Source organism: Andrena cerasifolii, chromosome 3 (assembly GCF_050908995.1).
Source record: "Andrena cerasifolii isolate SP2316 chromosome 3, iyAndCera1_principal, whole genome shotgun sequence".
Taxonomy (NCBI): Eukaryota; Metazoa; Arthropoda; class Insecta; order Hymenoptera; family Andrenidae; genus Andrena; species Andrena cerasifolii.
In genome coordinates this window covers 23475566-23494061 of record NC_135120.1, presented here as the reverse complement: position 1 = coordinate 23494061, position 18496 = coordinate 23475566, and the positions used below count along the sequence as shown (strand labels likewise).

Below are 18496 nucleotides of genomic sequence, written 5' to 3'. Positions count from 1 at the left end.
CAGTTCTCCTCACTGATTCTATCATTAGCAAAGAGACAGCTCGACGCTTGGCTGGTTGCTCGCAGCTAGGCGCTAAAAACGGCTCCTTGTGCAGCCCTGGTCCTACGGCTTACACGCTACGCACAGTGCTTTGACTCCCGTGTCCAGCCCGTGGCGACCGAAAGCGCGATGTCGTAGAAAAATAATTACGATTGTTGGACCTCTGGAGCCAGGCGGTCTCTTACTTCGAGGCTCAAGGGCGGAGGAGAACTCGAAGAACCCACGTGTTTCCTTTCGTCGTGGGGATGGTTCATTCGCGCTACCGCATGGAGAACACATGACAGAGAAGTCCACTTCCCGTTTTACTGCGAAGCGAACAGTCGTCCATCCGCGTTGTCCATGGCGAACGGTCGAGACGCTTGGCTTTCAGTCGCCATTTGCCGCGGAAATGGTACAAATCGAAATGATTCTTAACAGTAAACTGTTCGTCTTCTATATTATTGATTCTCAATAATCGCTCGCTATCCGCACAGCCACGCTCGCTTAAACGTTAAAAAAAAAGGATTCCGCCGGTTTTTCAACATTCCTTCTTCGTCGTGCTAATCTTCGTCTTCCAGCCGCGCCGTCTCCCGCCTCCTTCCTTTCCTGTGTCACGACACCCTTAGCTCTCTACTCAGTCAGCGTTTATTCAGCAAACTAGCCGTCAGTTATTTCCTTCCCTCAATCTTTTCTCAACGAAACTGTAATGAAGTTAATAGGAGCCATTGTTCTCGTAATATACATTTCTATATATGTATATATAATATATATATATATATATAATTTATATATAGTCAACGATAAAAAAGAAAACTCGCCTCGGTCGAAACAACCACCGAGCATCGTTATCGCGGCGACAAGGGTTTCTCCATTCTTGCCTCTTTCTATTATTTCTCTTTCCGCTTTGTTAACCGGGCGAAACGTCGAATTCTGAAGTGGCTGCTCGAAAACCCAGTTTCTTTTCAAGAAAGACGACGGAACGCGGTGTATAGAACCCGTTCGCGACACAAAACGCCACTCGAAAATCCGTCGTTCCTTCTTTTTTTTTTTATTCGTTTTCTGTTTTTCTTTTTACGCGCCCATATTACCGTTATCGTACGTGGCACACGAAAGAGTGGGCGAGAATCGTGAGAGAAGGAAGCCTCCTTAGTTTCGTTGAAGAGAAACCTCGAGATTATTGGACATCTTAGAAAATCGTAAAAAATTCAAGATGACCACGTACGGGGGCGAACGACGCGTTGGAACGAACATGGCGACGCTAACGTGTATTCCTGAGACGCGGAGGGTGCGAAGGAATTCTTGAATCCCTTACCATATAAATAATAAAAACGACAAAGAAAAAGTAGACACACACACACCCACACACATACACACACACAGAATAGGGAGAAAGAATGTGTCTTTTGTCCTTTATAAATGATAGACGACATTGTACTCGTGTTTCGTTGCGAATTATGAGCTACTTTGTAGAAAACCACCGGCCACGAATAAATAACAGAAATCGAAGGGTTTTATAATTTTTCATTCCGTGGAATTAGGAATTTTTATCGGCTAGTGCATCGTCGGCGAACAAATACACTTCCACGTGTTCCCTCGTGAATCGACTTTACGGTTTACCAGGCAAAGAAGAGCGATGGGGGCTACCCACGCAGCAGATCGCGAAGTTACAGTCTTCGCGCAGCCTTATCGTTCCTAAGAGCTGGGAACAAGGTCGAGGGAAAACGAGACTTGATCGAGTCGCGCTGATTCTTAGGAAGGTTAAGGCTTTCCCCTAAATGCTCCGTAAAGTATGCTGTATAAATGCGTATGCGTGCGTGTGTGTATTTGTTTTTTTTTTTTTTAATTTGTACGCGATGTATGCGCGCAACGTTCTCGTATACATTGTACGCGCTTGCCCACAAATGGTTATGGAAGCGCTCGAATATTTAATTGTTTAACGTGCTTCTTGCCACGAGAGGTCTTTGAGGAAATTTCCGCAAGGAGTGTATATTAATTTTTGGAACAATGGACGACGTTCTTTTAAAAATTCAGTATTAATTCGAGCTGATTCAATGGTCAATTTCACTTTAGTTTCTTTGGTGAAGTTAATTTGATTGATCGATTGGGAATCGAAGCAGCTGTCGGAGGAACGTTTACATGGTGGCTTCCCTTAAACTTAACTTAGAAATAATTAGGGTTTAGATATGTTCAGATATAGTTGTAGAAAGTTATAAGTTTAAGTGGGAAATTAAGGCCGGTTGCTTTGGTTGGCAGGTGTTAACGCGTTAAATACGGATCAGCGATTTCGTGTAACTCGATAACGACGCGCTAATGAAGGATTAGTTTGAAAGAGAATACTCTTTCGTATAATTTACTTAGAAAAGGTTTAAATAGTAGATTAACGCGCTGATAGCGATTCGCAAGTCCGTTCGTAACGCGTTAAGATAGCGTTATCGATCACTAGATTTGTTGGAATCTGAGACAACAGCCTGCCATTGGAGGAATCACTTTGAACAATTAAATAATGGGAATTTTGTAGAAGATGCTCCCTAATATCGTTCATTTCGTGCTTCCAATGACAAGAAAATTACACTTGGATAATACATTCGTATAATTAAATAGAAAATAGCTCTCCTCCGTTAATTAATCAAAATCAAGATAAATTGTCGATCAGTAAATGCCAAAAGTTCTACACCAAAGAATAAGATGGCCAAAAACATCTCAAACTCAAAGACTTTCTAGATCCATGGATATGTCTAGCCACAAAGAAAGTTAACTCATTAAACCCATTGAAGCTTCTAACAATCGTCACAATTTTCTGAAAAACCTCACTCTTAACTCATATCACGAGGACTTCTCGATTCATCGTCGCAATTCGCATCATCCTCGCGACGACGCGACAAGAAGCACGTTAATAAACAAAGAAAGAAAAAGAAAACGGGACGAACAGCGTCTTGTACGCGTGATCACGCATTCGGAGCCGAAAGAGAGGAGATGGATCGCGCGCATACACGCGGAAATCAGGCGTAACAAGAGGTCGTGAGAAAAGAACAAGGCAAAGAAAGAAAGAAACGCAAACGAGAACACGGGAACGATCGAAGAAACTCGTGTCTCGACTTCTTAGGCCCTCGTGCGTCCTCGCGCGAACATCGACATCGAGATGCTGCTGTAGGTTGCACCCTCGATAGGGTGCTCTTCCTCGAAGTTACGATATATATATCAAAGACGCATTTAATTACACTTTCATCGCGGACTTGTAGTTCACTGCGTAGAATCTTCAACTCTTTCTCGTACCTGTCGCGTCACATCCAACGCAAATACACGTCGAGCTACGGAGGTGGGGGTGTGAAAAAACGGGACGAAAGAGTCGCATGGAAAATCGTAGAAAAACGATGAACACGCGGTAGAAAAAGTTGTGTCTTACTCGTCGACGAGGATCCGCAGGATCGTGATTACGCTAGGTACGGAAAATCGTTTTCCTTTAATTTCTCTTCCCCTCCTCTGCTCCCCAGTAAGCTTCACCCCTTTCGACGTCGTACGTACCTTAGGTAATCACGCGTATATAACGTATGCAACATCGCTCTAAATAGTATATACACACAGTACAAGTTACGGATTAGCGTTCACATTTATCATACCGATAGACAATATTAATAACTTGGTTGTATCTCGCCGTGTACTCGTCTAACAATTCCTACGTACTCTAACTGCTAAACGTTAACTAAAGTTCGCTTAACCATACCGCCTGTACTTATCGTCCTTCCCTCCTATCCGTGCCTCGCTTACTTCCCTACGTACATACTTAAACGAGTTACCTAAAATTAATCCTCCCGTAGGCGTACGCTCTTCCGCATCGGTCTCGGAAACCGAACGCTCTCGCTAGTCTCTGCTCTCAATCGACGCTCTCTGTTCGCGGGGAAAAGAGTCCTCGGATCGACAGGATCCCGAAATCGCTCTTAGAATGTACGTTGGTCTACTGCTTTGACGCCGGGATCTCGCGCCGGCAAATCCGATCGAGCGGAAACGAAAGGTGAAAGTAGAAGATGCAACGCGCGCGGGCCCGCGCGACCCACCGGAATCGATCGTTCCTCCCCTCGAAAAGGCACGAAAAAATCTTCCAGCTGCGAGCTACACTCGTACCTCGTGTCTCTTAACCTAACGATAAACATTCTCGATCGATGTCGCGTAGAAAACGATTTTTCTTGGAGGTGTGGGTGGGATAGTGTCTCTGAGGAGTGTGCCACCTGCGGAGCTCGTGCCCCTTTAGGTGTTTCAGCCTTCTGCGTCTCGACTTTTTGTTCCACGATTTACGGGGGACGGGCGGTTAGAAGGTGGTGAATAGGGGAAAAGGTGGGTACGTTTAAAAAAGTATCGCGCGGTAGAAAAAAATCGTTAAGCGGGCCTTCGAATAGTCGAAAGCACGCCGACGATTGTTGAAGGGGGTGAACGATCGTCGCGCGGCCATCTGACGCGCACCGATCCGTCATTTTGCCGCCACTACATCTACGAAGGAACAAAAGTATCGTGGGTTACTCGATATTTGGCACAGATTAAACGGAATTTCGTCCCTCGCGGCTTCTGCGAGAACGCCCTGCAGAGAGAAAGAAACGTTTTCCCCAACGAAAGGTCACTCGATTTCCTTCGTTCAATTTCGTGCATCTTAATGTGTGTCAAATATTAAGCATGCGGTGCGTACAGGGCGATTCAGGTGGTCGAAATTCGGAAGCGTGTTATACTCGCTTCAAGAGTGGAGAAAGATCGTTAACAAGGAGTCCACGAGCGACCCTTTTCTGTGTTAAAAACGTCACTTCTATCCCACACAATTTAGTAACAACACCTGGCAAGACTTCAGATTTTCCAGGTAATGATACTTTTCGCGGATGAGATTATCACAGCTAAATTAATTTTACTTGTAAATCCCCCCGAAACCGTAACATATTTTCTCACGAGGAAATTCAAAATACACTAGAATTGCTTTTAATAAATTCTACAGTTTTTGAAACGTCGATGTGAGGCCAGCTAAGCAAGCAAACCATTTCCAGCAATTTGTTTGGCCAAAAGAAATATCGATTCTGTTTGTAACTCGAACAAAAGCGTTTCCAAACATTTCTAAAGGTTTCTATGATTTTCTCCATCCTTAAAGTGGAACGGTCTACGCTTTCAAATTTCGACCAACCCCTTCTGCACCACCCTGTGTATAATATATATATATATACGCATATATACATACGTGCATACCTGTGTATCCAGTGTAATCGTCGTGGTTATGTGTCCCGTGTGTTTCGGTTAACGTCTCCTTTTTTGTTCGTCGAATAGTCCGTTCTCTCTTAGCGACAACGTCCGCGAAATGGTAACCCCATAAATATCGGAAAACGAAAGAGAAAAGAACCATCGCGCGTCGGTTAAAAGTGATTCGTTTCCTCGCGTCGTCAAGTGTATATCCTCCTTCGTTTCTTTGTTTCCATTTTTATATTCTCGTAACAATGTAAAAAAAGAACGTAAATAAGTATTTATATATATATATATATATATATATATAAATATATATATATATGTTCATTATGTATATATATGTATATATATACATATACACATATACACGTATACGTGTACATATATGTGTATATACGCCAGAGGATTCATATACATGTATATACGTATATATGGTGTGTATGTATGTATACGTATCGGTACAATACATTGTACGTAGCCTTACCGTCTAGGAATATTATCATTATCATTAATATTATCATTATCAGTATTAATATTATTAATGTTATCATTAATATTATTGTTGTGGTAGCAAGTCGCTTAAGTCTAGAAAAATGAAAATCCTGCCTCGTAAGACGAGGAGAAACGCCCGCTTCGCTGTCTCGCGATTCGCGAATGGAGGGTGAAGAGATGGGGTTGTACGGGGAGGAAGGGTGGAGGGTGGTGGCTGGGTGGGTTGAGTTCGGTTCCGACCCTGAACGATCTCGACCGGGCGGGAGAGCAGCGCGGGAGGGAGAATCCTTTCTTCGAGATTCAAGGAGAACGCGGGGGATCGTCGGCGCGGCGATCGCAGACGTGCCACACGTAAAAACGAGACTCGGAACCACGAACGAGAGGGTTCGCTTACGTGTGTGCCGGTGGTATTTACAAGAAGAAGTAAAGGGGGTTTGAGGCGTCGGGTGGATGGGCGAGGGGTTGGGCGTCGTGGGTCATGAGGGTTGGTTGGGGGTTGGAGACGTTTCGACGACTCGGTGGCGAGGATCCTTTCGTCGAGCTTCTTCGACTTGATGCTTCCACCTTCGTTTCGAGCTTACCCAGACCCACCGCGGACTAACAGCCGATCTGGATCGTTGCCTCGATCTTATCGACGAGCAACGTCCTGTGCATCGAACAGGGATCGTCCAAACGGTCCTCGTGCGAGATCGTGGTCACGGATTCGGTGCGTGTGGTCGAAACGAAGGCGGATGAACGGGCATTAGGAACATACGAAAACACCGACCAGACTCGCTCGTATCACGGCTTATCGTCGGTCGATGGTGCAACACCGAACGCAAGGAGGCCTTCCCCGAGCGTCTTCGAGAGGAAACGAGGCCCCCGGCTCGAGCGTCTAGGGTGCAAACGTAAAACGGTCGCTTAACGATCCTTCCTTCGTCTCTATGTCTATGATCTCCGGCTCGCCTGACGTGCACGTGTGACGCGTCGACGGTATTCCTCTTGCCTGGACGCGACACGGGGACTGCTGTTTCTCGAGCGGAGGCGAGCTAGCCGTGGCGTGGAGCGCGTTCAGTTTACTGATCGCGTCGCGCCTTTCGATCACGAGTGCTTCACCACGATCACGCCGGGACGCTGCTGGGTCTGCTGTTGCCTGTGGAACTGGAGGAACTCGGCCTGCAGTAGCCGCTGCTTCGCCGTCGACGACGCGGTCGCCGACGTCGGCGACTTGCCCGGCGTGTTCGCCGTCTGTTTGTTGGTCAACGCGAGGGGCACGTCCTGCGCTGGCTCGTCGCTGAACAGATGGTCACCCTCAAGGTGGCGTATCGCCTCGACGATCGTCTCCAGGTTCTGTCGCGAGGTGTTCGCCAGGTACAGCCTCGCTTGGGGGGAGCCGTCGTCTAACGTGTTCGACGGTGACGGCAACCTGCAATTAGAACGATGGGTTTTTGTCTGTTAGAAAGGCTTGGTAATTCAGATATTCTTGACTAGTTATTTTGTGCACAGCTGGGCCCAAGCTTGGGCATGGTTATGTGCTTGTGCAGAGTGTGACTGGAGTTTTCGAGGAAAGTAAAGGACAATTGGAGCTGATAAGTGATCTATTCACCTGTCGACTGGCTCGCTTTTTAATCAGAAGCGACTAGAAATGTGTGTCTAAGAATGGTTAAAGCTGAGTTACCTTATTTTCACAGTAAACAATGTACGTGGTTCAATATCAGATATTTGCTGTTTTCATGTGAGAGTAGTTGTTAAATTTTCTGGATAAATTGACTCTTTGTGCCAGTTAATAGATTACTTAAACAGTTCTAAAAAAAATTCTCATTATTAGACTCAATAATTGGTCCCAAATGATTATTAGTTATTTAGATTTGAAGGGCTCCAATTTCATACTCTCGCGAATAACGAACACCTACAAGTACAAGTTCCAAGGATCTCAAATGGTGACCATAACTGCTCCAAACAAGTAAAACAAACATCATTCACCACTTCTTACTCTATACCATACCAACAATACCTCCTCGTCTATCTTTTCTTTCACATTCCACCCGATTCGTTACAATTTCTTACTAAAACATGTATGTACTCCACCCCATTTGTACAACTCGTTTACCTCAGCTATCCCTACTCCCTTCAGTCGGCCCAATTAACCATAAGATCCCCGTCCACCCTCTACATCCCCATAAGAACCTTTCAGCTCTACCATCTTGAATTTCAACCTCCCTTCCACCCGTTCCATATCCCACGGCGAGGCATGGGGACGCTTACCTCTCGACCTCGACCTTCGGTTCCGCTTTCATCGCCGCCTCGAGGACGCTGGGTAGCCGTTGCGGTTCCGCTGTCGGCGAGAACGGCCTGGTTGGGCTGGCGGTAATGTACTGGGGCGAGGTGGTCTTGAAATCCCCCGTACTCGAGGCGTACGTGACGCGGCTCGACGAGGAGAACGAGTCGCCTGTCGTTTGCTCTTCGATCGTGGTGAACGCCTGAGTTAGACGAAACGTGACGACCTTCGGGCTCCCAGGGCACGTCTCCTCTTCCTTGATATCCTCGGGCACCATGTCGGCGGGCTGTGGCGACAGCGGTGGTGAACTTGGGTCCGGACTAGACGTCTCCACCGTCTGCGTCGAGCCGACCGGTGGCAAGGACACCACGGAGACTACTTGAAGAGCTGCGACAGCTTCCTCTGTCTCCTGGGCGATCACGTTGTCCGTGTGCTCGATCACCTGCGCAGAAATATCGGGCAAGATTCAGTGATTGGGGAACCAGCTATTACGATCAACGAATTACTTAATATCGAAGAGCGGACGGTACCTCGTGTGGCTGATAAGTGATGAGCTGATTATCCCGGAATCTCTCCGGGTACAGTTGGCTCTGTATAGCTCTCATCTGCTTCTCGAGGTGCAACCTCGCTTGCCGCTCCCTTTCCAACTGTCGTCTCAGCTCCACCACCTCGCTGTTGGCCACGGAATGTCCATCTGTGGTCACTGTTATTACAGACAGAGGTTCAGGGGACATGCTGCCCAACCCCTCGTCACCACTCTCGCTAACGTGCATCGGTAGGCTGACCACGACACCTCCTGGAACGAAGAAATTGTAATTTAACTGCATGTTTCATCGGTGACGCCCATAGCACGCCCAAACGGAGAAACTTCGATCCAATATTCATCGTGACGTTCGTAGCAGGATGAGACGAAGAAATTTTAATTGAAAGCTCACGATGGCGCACACGGTGCGCCGATACGCAAGACGACGGAAGCAAACGCAAGGAGAATCGCAGTTGCCTCTACTTCGTAATCAGCCCGTTGCATTTGGCTCGAACGAAGGGACGTAATGATTTCCAGAGCAAAGATCCGTCCCCCTTTCTATCCACGGCGGCTCGATAATCTAAGGATTTAATGGCACCGCGAAGGAGAGTAAACGAAGTTTCGATCCCATTGATCGGGTTGCGACTTTTTCCCTCTCGCGGACGGAACAGAATATCCGGCGTAAGGATGCCCGACCTCCAGGAATGTAATTACTCTCGCGAAAATGATGAACGTCCCTCCTATATTAATACCCACGCCACTTTCGGCGGGCAAATTAAAAAATTCCTCGACGAATGGCTCCGATGAGTTAGTAGCGCAAGGTGCGTTATATGCTGATGACGGGGGTAAATTAGTAGCGTGATCGTGACACTGATCGGTGTATAATTTTCCAGACGTGGTTGATTTTACGAAACGCGAAAAAATTCTTTAGGCAAGAATCGCGAGATTTCTCCTACTTTACAAATTGATCAGTGATAACATTTATTCAATTTAAATGGAATTCATTTGATAAATTAATAGTAAGTGTTAAATAACACTATCTGAATTGTAAGTTAATTGTATACCGGGGGTTATTGATATTTTGAGAGATCCTTTGTGTTTAGAAAACGGGAGAAAATTTCCTGTTTACTTGGTCACTTTCTTCACTTTTCGTTCAGACCAATGCTAGATCTTGAAAATTTATACAGTGCAGCCTGTAATTTGTCTGTCAATTTTCCACAGTGGGGCCCCCATAATCTGAGCTCTGTTTAAACCGATAATTGCCTTAATTCGTGGTCGTGTTCTGAAGAAGTCAGCGTTAACGTCGTTTCTGTCGTAGATAGTTGGATAATCCGAGTTGGTTCGAATCATTCGAAGTTCCACTATGTCTAATCTTGTTGATTATCCAAAAGTCTTATTCGAATTATTAATTTTTCTATCGAATCATATAAAATTTAATTAAAAACGGATCAGAAATGTGAAATTACTTAGGAGTGAAACACTCACCTTGATTGTCCGGTTTGCGCTTCTTGATCGGGACATCGCCGCCCTCGTGCTGGTTCACCAATCGCTTCAATTGACAGTTCTGTGACAGCAGCTGTGTCTTCTCTTGCTCCAACTGGTATATGTACTCGGCAGTCTGCTGAAGTATCGCAGCCTGAAACAGGAATATCAGAATGTATTAATGAAGGAAGTGTTTAATTATGCCAAATTCGATATCCAGTAATTTATGTAACATTTGATCACTTTTCGTAATGAAGTACACGTAAGAACCTCGTAAGTACTTTGTAAAGTACCTCGTCAAGTATTAATTTATCGATACCTACCTCCTTATTCTTATACGTGAAATAACGAGAGATCGATATAATCGTAAACGTAAAGAAATATACACGGTTTAATTTAAAAAATAATACAGTTGCCAGAAAAGGGTGCCGACCTGGCCTTAAAGTTTAGAATTCATCAGTGGTTTGAATTTGAAGAATTTCTCAATAATGATAAGCCCTACCGAAATTTTGTTCAAATATTATTAAAAGAGCATTAAATTTTCTACAATTACCGTATATATAATTTTTTCGTGCTTCCAACCATTTTTCTGATAATAGCGTTTGAATATTAAACAGGTCCGCACTTCGCGCGTCCCACCTGTACGGCATAACGTTATTGTCTATATGCGCGTAGTCCGGATCTCTATATTCAAACGCTATTATCTAAAAAATGGTTGGATGCACGAAAAAATGATATATACGGTAATTGTAGAAAATTGAATGCTCTTTTAATATTATTTGAACAAAATTTCCATAGAGCTTACCATTATTGAGAAAATCTTCAAATTCAAACCACTTATGAATTCTAAACTTTAAGCCCTGATCTGCACCCTCTCCTTTTGTCCGATTGCAATAATCTTTTTCAGGGGCTATTTTTTTATGAAATGGAATCATATTAGGGGGTGAGAGCAAAAAATCGCTGGATGAAAATAAGAGCCACCCTATTGCGCATGTATCGGAATACCCCTCATAAAAATATTGTTATAGGAAGATGGGAAAAGAGTGCAGTGCTCGCAACAAGTGGCTGTATACCATTGAAATGAAGTACAAGTAGAATACACACCTATATTCCATTTATTCATACACTTTTCATTCAATGCCCCCATACGGAGGGTGTACCATCCCCCTATATTTTACGATCGTTTCAGCGACATATCCGACCCAGCTGTGCTTCCTTCCATTAACCACGCTTCGATAACAAGCTCTTGGACTTGCTTCGAAAATCGAGAGGGGAAGGGGGGTGGCCGGCTCGTTTAAAGTCGAAAGAGAGAGGAGGAACGACGTGGAAATGGGCCGCGTTTAAAAAGAATCGTGGGTAATGATACGAGGAGCGCAGGTGTTCCGTGGGCATTATTCGTAACCTGCGTCGGAGGACACGAGGGTAGGTGGGGGGACTTCCTGTTTACATGCCAAGGGGGGGGACCACCATGGGTCTGCACGAGTCGATAACATCCGGAGGAGAGTATCGCGTGTCGCGCGCGCTAACGTACTACGGCGTAGTAAAACGGGATTGGTGTGTGCCCCGTGGAGGAGCCGTTGAAAACAAAAGGGCCAATTGATACCGGAGTCGAAGGTAACGGGCCCAGGTACGTTTTGCACCTGCCGACAGGTGGCCAACGAACCAGATGCTCCCGATCGTGAAGCCATCTCACGACCGTCCAGCCACAGTCTTCGCGTGTTCTCTGGAAACTCGCCTCAACCAGCTTGCAATTAAAATCGCCCCGCGCCCCCTCCGCGACGACGACGCCGCTTACTCTGCTAACGAGGGAAGCGCAAGGGGCTCGGGTCACGGTTTTCTTTCAAATTGTTGCGCTTGCCGCGCGGCATGCATGATAATTTATCGAGTGCCGAGGGAGGAAAATTAGACTGCTTGGGCAAAACGCTGGGGAGGGGAGAATTATTTAATTTACTGTAGATATGTACAGGGCCCGATCTGGTTCTTCCGCCGCTCTGGGGAAAAATGATTTTTGTCGCCCTTTATATTTAATTTTAAATAATTAGTCTTCTGTAAAGATCTTTAATAGGTACAGGTACACACTTTTCAGTAGTATAATGATATTAATTATGATTTAAAAACTTTATAAGTTTGATAGAGGAAAAAGCGTAGCTTTGTACATTTCGACCGGAAGCTTTGCAACCTGCAAAACGAAAATTTTTCGTCGTTCCCAAGGAGAAGTATTTAGTGTGGGTTACGACAGTTATCGGATTTTTGCAATATTGGTCAAGTTTCCTGGTTCAAGTGGTGCTAGCATCAGAGCAGTTTAGAGATCGTTCGGGTGCTCGGGAACTCTAAGAAGTCCTTTACCTTAGGATTTCACAAGGAAAAGTAGAAACATGATTTAAAAGCTGCACAAGTGTAACTACTAAGACAGAATTTTATACACGAGCGAAGCAACACCTTGAAGAAGTACCTAAGGTCGAATCAGTGTCACAGTGATACTAATCTTCGATATTACGAGACCACTGCCATTTAGCAAATCACCGCAATACAATTGCGTGCATTACTCGGATGTTTTTCCACTCTTCACTTTTTCTCACGAACGATTGTCATCGCCGAAAAACGTCGTAAAATTAATTAAAGGTCAGAGTGCTTTCTACCAAATCAATACAGGATAATTTACGAGCCGGCCGGGCCACAGTACGGTGTATAAATTCGGGGTGAAGTCACAGAGCCGCGAGATGTGAAACGTTCGACAGCCAGCCGTGTCATTCGTCGAGCCTATCAGAACAGATATTCATCATCAAACGCGCTCTCAGTCGCTCCATTTATCGTCCACAGTCTATAATTGGAGTCCTGCGAGTTATTTATTTACCTCGCGGAAATGGAGACCGAAACGAGCAAGGAAAGCCAGGGCAACCCATACGAGGTGGAAGAACTCTTGGAAATAGAGAAATATGGCACCGACATGAATTACAAGCATAAGTATATCTGGCAGCTCGTAACAGGTCACATTCTTCTTCAAGTGGCAGGGTTGATCGGCATGTACAGTGCCTTTGCCTACACCAAACGCGCCAGCATTGTGTGGGGTAAGTGAAGCTTGGGATGTCAGCGAGGGAAAAGCATGGGACGTTCAACGAAATGAAGAAGACCTCAGTCTAGCCTAACTCTAAGAAAGTCTAACGCTAATTCGTGAAAGCGTGCGCGTAAACTTGCTTTTAGTATATTTTTCAATGCTTAGAGCGATCTTTTGTGAAAAATAAGCCAGTAATGTGGAATATGTGCTTTCGTCGTGGAAGATAGTGATTTTTGATAAAACGGTGCTGCACATAGCACTCCAAGGGTTAAGGATAACGCTTCTGAATTTGTATTTTACAGGATTTATCATTGGTTTCTGCGCAGCTGAGGGAATAGGCCTCGCCGCGCATCGTGCCTACACTCACAGAAGTTTCAAACCGAGTCGTCCTCTAAAAATCTTTCTTATACTCTGCCAAACGTTGGCAGGCCAGGTTATAAGCAATTTTTTCCACTCGTCTACCACAAACTTCCCAAAGACTATTTTTTAATGCAAATTTTATGCAGCAAAAACCTTTTGCAAAATACGTGCTTAAAGGATCTCCCTACCTTGGCGAACGAAAAATGATGCGAACTTTGGGAAATTTTTAAAACAATACCATTAAATATATTTACTTCCAGCTTTGTGGCTTTATTTGTTCATCTGTAGATAATGTGAACAAAAATTTGTATGCAAAAATAGTCGTTATATCCGGAGTTATAGTGCTTCAAATTGAGCGCCTTACAAAAATCATTTACGTATGGTTAACATAAAATCAGCCGTTGTAATTGTCTGAAATAGAAAATTGAAAAATGTTGTGTACTCTGTGTAAGTATGGCTATCGTCTGAACTAGATTAAATGAGAAATACTGAAAAGTTAAAAAAAAAAATGACAGCGTCTAAAACAGACATCGATTACTGCAAAAAAATTCTGCTTTTTTTAAGTCGCAAAAGTCTAATTTTGTGAAAACCGACTTAGTTTTAGTAACAACGAGAATGTGACATCTACTGAAGATATATACCAAGTTTGAAGTCAATCGAGTGATTGGTTTTTGAGATATCACGCTAACAAATTCGAAAAACATCGTTTTGAGAAAATCGGGTTTAAAGTTTTAGGTATCTACCGCTTTTAATTATTTTTTTTTAAATGTTGCCTAAATATGTACAAACATAGGCATAAAGTTTTCAACTAATATAATTTGAGGGTTTCTCGTAAAGAAATCCCAAATATCGCGCCCTTTTCAGGCCGTCAAAGCAGGGAGATCCCTTATTATTAATTCACAAATATTCGCCTCTTTTCGGCCGCCTGACTAGGTATAACCCCTTAATAGAATTTTCGAAAATGTAATCCAAATCGTGAACACCTTTTCGTAATAATTTCGTGAATTGGAAAATTTCAATAATGATACTAATAATAACCTAATAATATCAATGAATGTAATAATAGTTTTAAGAAACAGCTTTGCTTTAAACAACTTTTGGCACGAAGATTCAAGTTTCTAACTGAAACGATTGCGCTAATTACAGAATAGTATCTTCACGTGGGCAAGGGACCATATGCTTCACCACAAATACAGCGATACGGACGCAGATCCACACAATTCTAATCGAGGATTTTTCTTCTCGCACATGGGGTGGCTGATGATGGAGCCGCATCCATTGTTACAGCAGAAAAAACGCGAAATCGATGTGTCTGAGCTACGGGCAGACAAACTCATCATGTTTCAGCACAAGTGAATAGAAACGAGCGATTAATTATTCCCCATCGAATTTTTAACAAGAAGATGTTTTCCGGTGTCCGCCGCCGATCACTTTGGTTTCCGGATAAGTTTCAGAGAACCAAAAAAAAAAATACAAATATATGTGTTCTTTTATTTTAGTCCGTTTGCATATTTAGGAGGTGAAACTACCCTTCAAAGTTCATAAGGAGAGGTACAGAAGTTCCTATTGTTAGTTTGAAGAATATTAAAACATCGTGTTGAATAAAACTTGATTTGCACAATGTTATAATATTCTTCAAACTAACAATAGGAACTTTTGTATCTCTTCTTATGAACTTTGAGGGGTGGTTTCACCACCTAAATATGCAACCGGGCCAAAACAGAAAATCACGTATTTCTTATTTTTCGGTCCTCTAAAACATATCCGAAAACTAAAGCAATCGGAGGCGGACACCTGGAAACCTCTCATGTTATATCATTTCAGAAAATATGTAGAAAAGGAAATGAATCGATTTTAATTTCATGTACATTGAGTTGCTAGATTTTTCAGGGTTGAGAAGATTTTGAAGTCTTGGGGATGTGTCGCTTCCTTTCAGTAGCATAGGAAAAATTAATATTCATTTTGAATGGGGAACTTCATATTTTTTATGTGAAAAATCTCGTGTAAATCACATTATGATAAATTCTAATCCATATAGGTATTTTTTTCATTAACCATTTCGTGGTCGAAAAGAATTGCGTCAAGAGCCGTGCAGTGCTTTGAAGATTCATATCGATTACGTCGATTTCAGGTACTTCCTGTACATCTATATTCCCTTGATAGCGTTGCTCCCAATAGGGGTGCCGATGTACTTTTGGAACGAGTCATTCTGGAACGCTTTCTTCGCGGTGTACTGTTTCCAATACGTCACCAACCTGCACGTCACCTGGACGGTCAACTCGTTCGCGCACCTCTGGGGATCGAAGCCTTACGACACGTAAATTGACAATATAACGTCATTCATTAGCACCTGTTCCCTGATTTTAACGTGCCACGACACGATACAAGATTTCCTCGGCCGTAATAACGCACGAGGCTCTGATAGTGATGATGGGGGAAGCGAATTGCATCCCATTTTAACGCGTTTAGTGCCAAAATCGATTTTCCTCGGTTTAATCATTTAATCACCTGTTTAATGGCTAGCGACGATAATCTTTTTCTCTTCCTGCGCATTGCTAAATAGTTACAGATGCTTTTACTTTGGAAAGGATATATGTTTCATAGTTCTCTTAATACCTGCTTAACACACGATTAGAGAAGAGAAATTCTATTCGCTGAGGGTATTTAAATGTTGGATAATAAACGTGTCAATGTGGAGGTGAATTTTTCAAACAGAAACGTGACTATGGAAAGATAGAATTTACCTCCACCCAATTTTCTCTATCTTAATTTAGAAAACTATCTACATACATCCCACTTTCTAGCTTCTCTTCATACAAACATTCATTATTCCCTAAATAATCACGAAAACATGGTTAAGGTCTCTCAATTTCGCGAGATCCACTGTTAATTACTAAAAACCAACGGAGCAAACAGTCAACAGACCAATTACCCCAAAATAGGATACATATATCGCGGAAATTGTTCCTAGTAAACGGGCACTCGAAAATATGGACATTTCAGGAGGATCCGAGCCGCGGAATCGTACATTTCGTCAATCCTGACACTTGGAGACGGCTGGCACAATTTCCATCATGCTTTCCCATGGGACTATCGAAATGGGGAAAAGTTCTGCGTGACCGCCAAAATTCTCGACCTGCTCGCCTACCTAGGGCTGGCCTACGATCTCAAGATGGCATCGCCCAACATTATAAACGGCCACTTGAACAGGCACGGGAAGAGAGTCAATCAAGAAACGCTTGTCGAGAAGCTCGTGGAGTTCCAACGAGAACGAAACGGCACCAAAAACATACACGCAATGTGAACGGGGAGAATCGCGATGTAAATCGACCTTTACGAATGGAATCGCTCATCTGCGCGTCGTTGAATATGGTTACTATACATGATTGTCTCGAAATATCATCGGAATTCTGTCGAACAAATAGATCGTAAATGCAGGCGCAAGCCTTTGCTCAAAGTGTGCGGAATTTCTAAGTGAAAATGTTGGAAGATATTATTTAAAATTGGGCGAGGAATAGGAGAGTTATGAAGCTAAAGTTTTTGATTTATTAATGTTGTTGATGGTTCGTTGAGGAATAAAATAGGGAAATTGGATGTTGAAGAATTTTTTATTAAAAAGACTATTTTGCGACATTATGTGTTTTTTGTAGATGTGTAAGAGCGAGTACTTACAACTTTGTTTAATAGATGCGTGTGTGCACCGTGCACTTCTCGAAATCGACTATGTCGAGAACGAAGGGTTGTGCAAAAAGACTGCTTTTTGACAATTTCGACATAAGTATTTTTCATAGGAAATTACCTGATTTTGGGTTGTAACTTTGATATACTCTGTATGGATAAGGTGGAAAGAAATGCAAATTTTTCATAATAAATTCTGATGACTATACATTTGGAACTCAAAACGTACTAACCTAATTCTTAATTTATTATTATCGAGATGTAAACGTCTGAATATTTGGATTAACATGCAGTTGAGTAATTCATTAATCATCGAATTGAATCCACGTAAATCCTAAAATAAAGGAATTATAATAACTATTGAATAGAAATGTTTACTTTGCGAGAAATTTAATTAATTCATAAGTAGGAAGTTGCATCGTACGGTACACCATGCGAAATTAATTAAATTACATTTAAAAACACGCCGACGCGATTCAAAGCGATAATATTTCACGAGGATGAATCTGCACACTAAGATGACTAAAAGCTGGCATCACTCGAATAATTTCGAATCCATTTCGTACCTTTTGGCGCAGTTCATACACGTTATTAATTTCTATTGTTATCAGAACACATTTCAAACGCGCCCCCTGCCCCTCAAAGTTCCGAACATTTGCTTTAATCCTGCATAATTCAGAAACTATCACATATACGCCCACTGCACATTTTTACATATTCTGGTGTATAGACTTGCCCTCGGGAAATATTGGCATGCATCTATGAATCGCTCTGTATAATTTTTTAGAGAAATCACAGACCAACTTAGTTTCCATCAATTGCAACCCAATCGAGGAAAATTGAAAGACAGGCGATCTTGCCTACTTGCACACTGCCAAGTATCGTTTACCATTTAGGGGGTGATTCGTCTACTTTCGTTTTGACGCGAACGAAGACGAAAATGGAGTGCGACCAGCAAGCAAACGAAGGAAAGAATCACGAAAGCAGCATCGCGGGAAACGTCTCGCGAGGGACGCTGAGCATCTAACCCAGAAGAAGTAGAAAAACGAAGTAACCGTGAAATACGAAACAAAAGCACGGTAGACGCGGAGGTGCGTGGGGGAGGGGTGTTGGTCAAAGAATCTCTTCGTGGCAAGGACAACATTTCGCGAGGAGGGAAATGAAAGGATTTCGTGGGAAGACGAAGGCAAGAAAAACTTGTCAAACGTAACAAGATAGATTGAAGTGGCGGGAAAAGGAATTGCAGGAAATGTTTGAAAGAGAAGGAAAAAGGAAGGAAGCGACCGCGGCGAAATTGAATAAAGGGGGACAGGAAGAGAAATATTACGCGAGGAACGGAAAATGATGTCTGAAGAGAGGGGAGGGGACAGTGGGGTGAAATAAGAAGAGAAGGAAAAGCGGGAAAATCTTCGGGAAGAAG

General features: G+C 43.3%; 2 protein-coding genes across 5 annotated transcripts in view; one reads left to right on the top strand and one right to left on the bottom strand.

Annotated features, from left to right (window-relative positions):
- The window catches only part of LOC143366592 (acyl-CoA Delta-9 desaturase-like), a 36079-nt gene extending 18795 nt beyond the window's left edge, over positions 1 to 17284 (top strand). For all 3 annotated transcript variants that reach the window (XM_076807731.1, XM_076807729.1, XM_076807730.1), the window contains 5 exons: positions 12804 to 13051; positions 13341 to 13471; positions 14545 to 14750; positions 15530 to 15715; positions 16402 to 17284. In XM_076807731.1, the coding sequence (XP_076663846.1) occupies positions 12847 to 13051; positions 13341 to 13471; positions 14545 to 14750; positions 15530 to 15715; positions 16402 to 16702 (1029 nt within the window). In that variant the 5' untranslated portion in view covers positions 12804 to 12846 and the 3' untranslated portion in view covers positions 16703 to 17284. The remainder of the gene's footprint in view (positions 1 to 12803; positions 13052 to 13340; positions 13472 to 14544; positions 14751 to 15529; positions 15716 to 16401) is intronic.
- Crp (transcription factor cropped) overlaps positions 1 to 18496 on the bottom strand; it is a 232696-nt gene that overhangs the window by 11146 nt on the left and 203054 nt on the right. For both annotated transcript variants that reach the window (XM_076807723.1, XM_076807724.1), the window contains exons 3-6: positions 9987 to 10137; positions 8509 to 8774; positions 7966 to 8420; positions 114 to 7126 (exon numbers count right to left, since the gene is read on the bottom strand). In XM_076807723.1, the coding sequence (XP_076663838.1) occupies positions 6802 to 7126; positions 7966 to 8420; positions 8509 to 8774; positions 9987 to 10137 (1197 nt within the window). In that variant the 3' untranslated portion in view covers positions 114 to 6801. The remainder of the gene's footprint in view (positions 1 to 113; positions 7127 to 7965; positions 8421 to 8508; positions 8775 to 9986; positions 10138 to 18496) is intronic.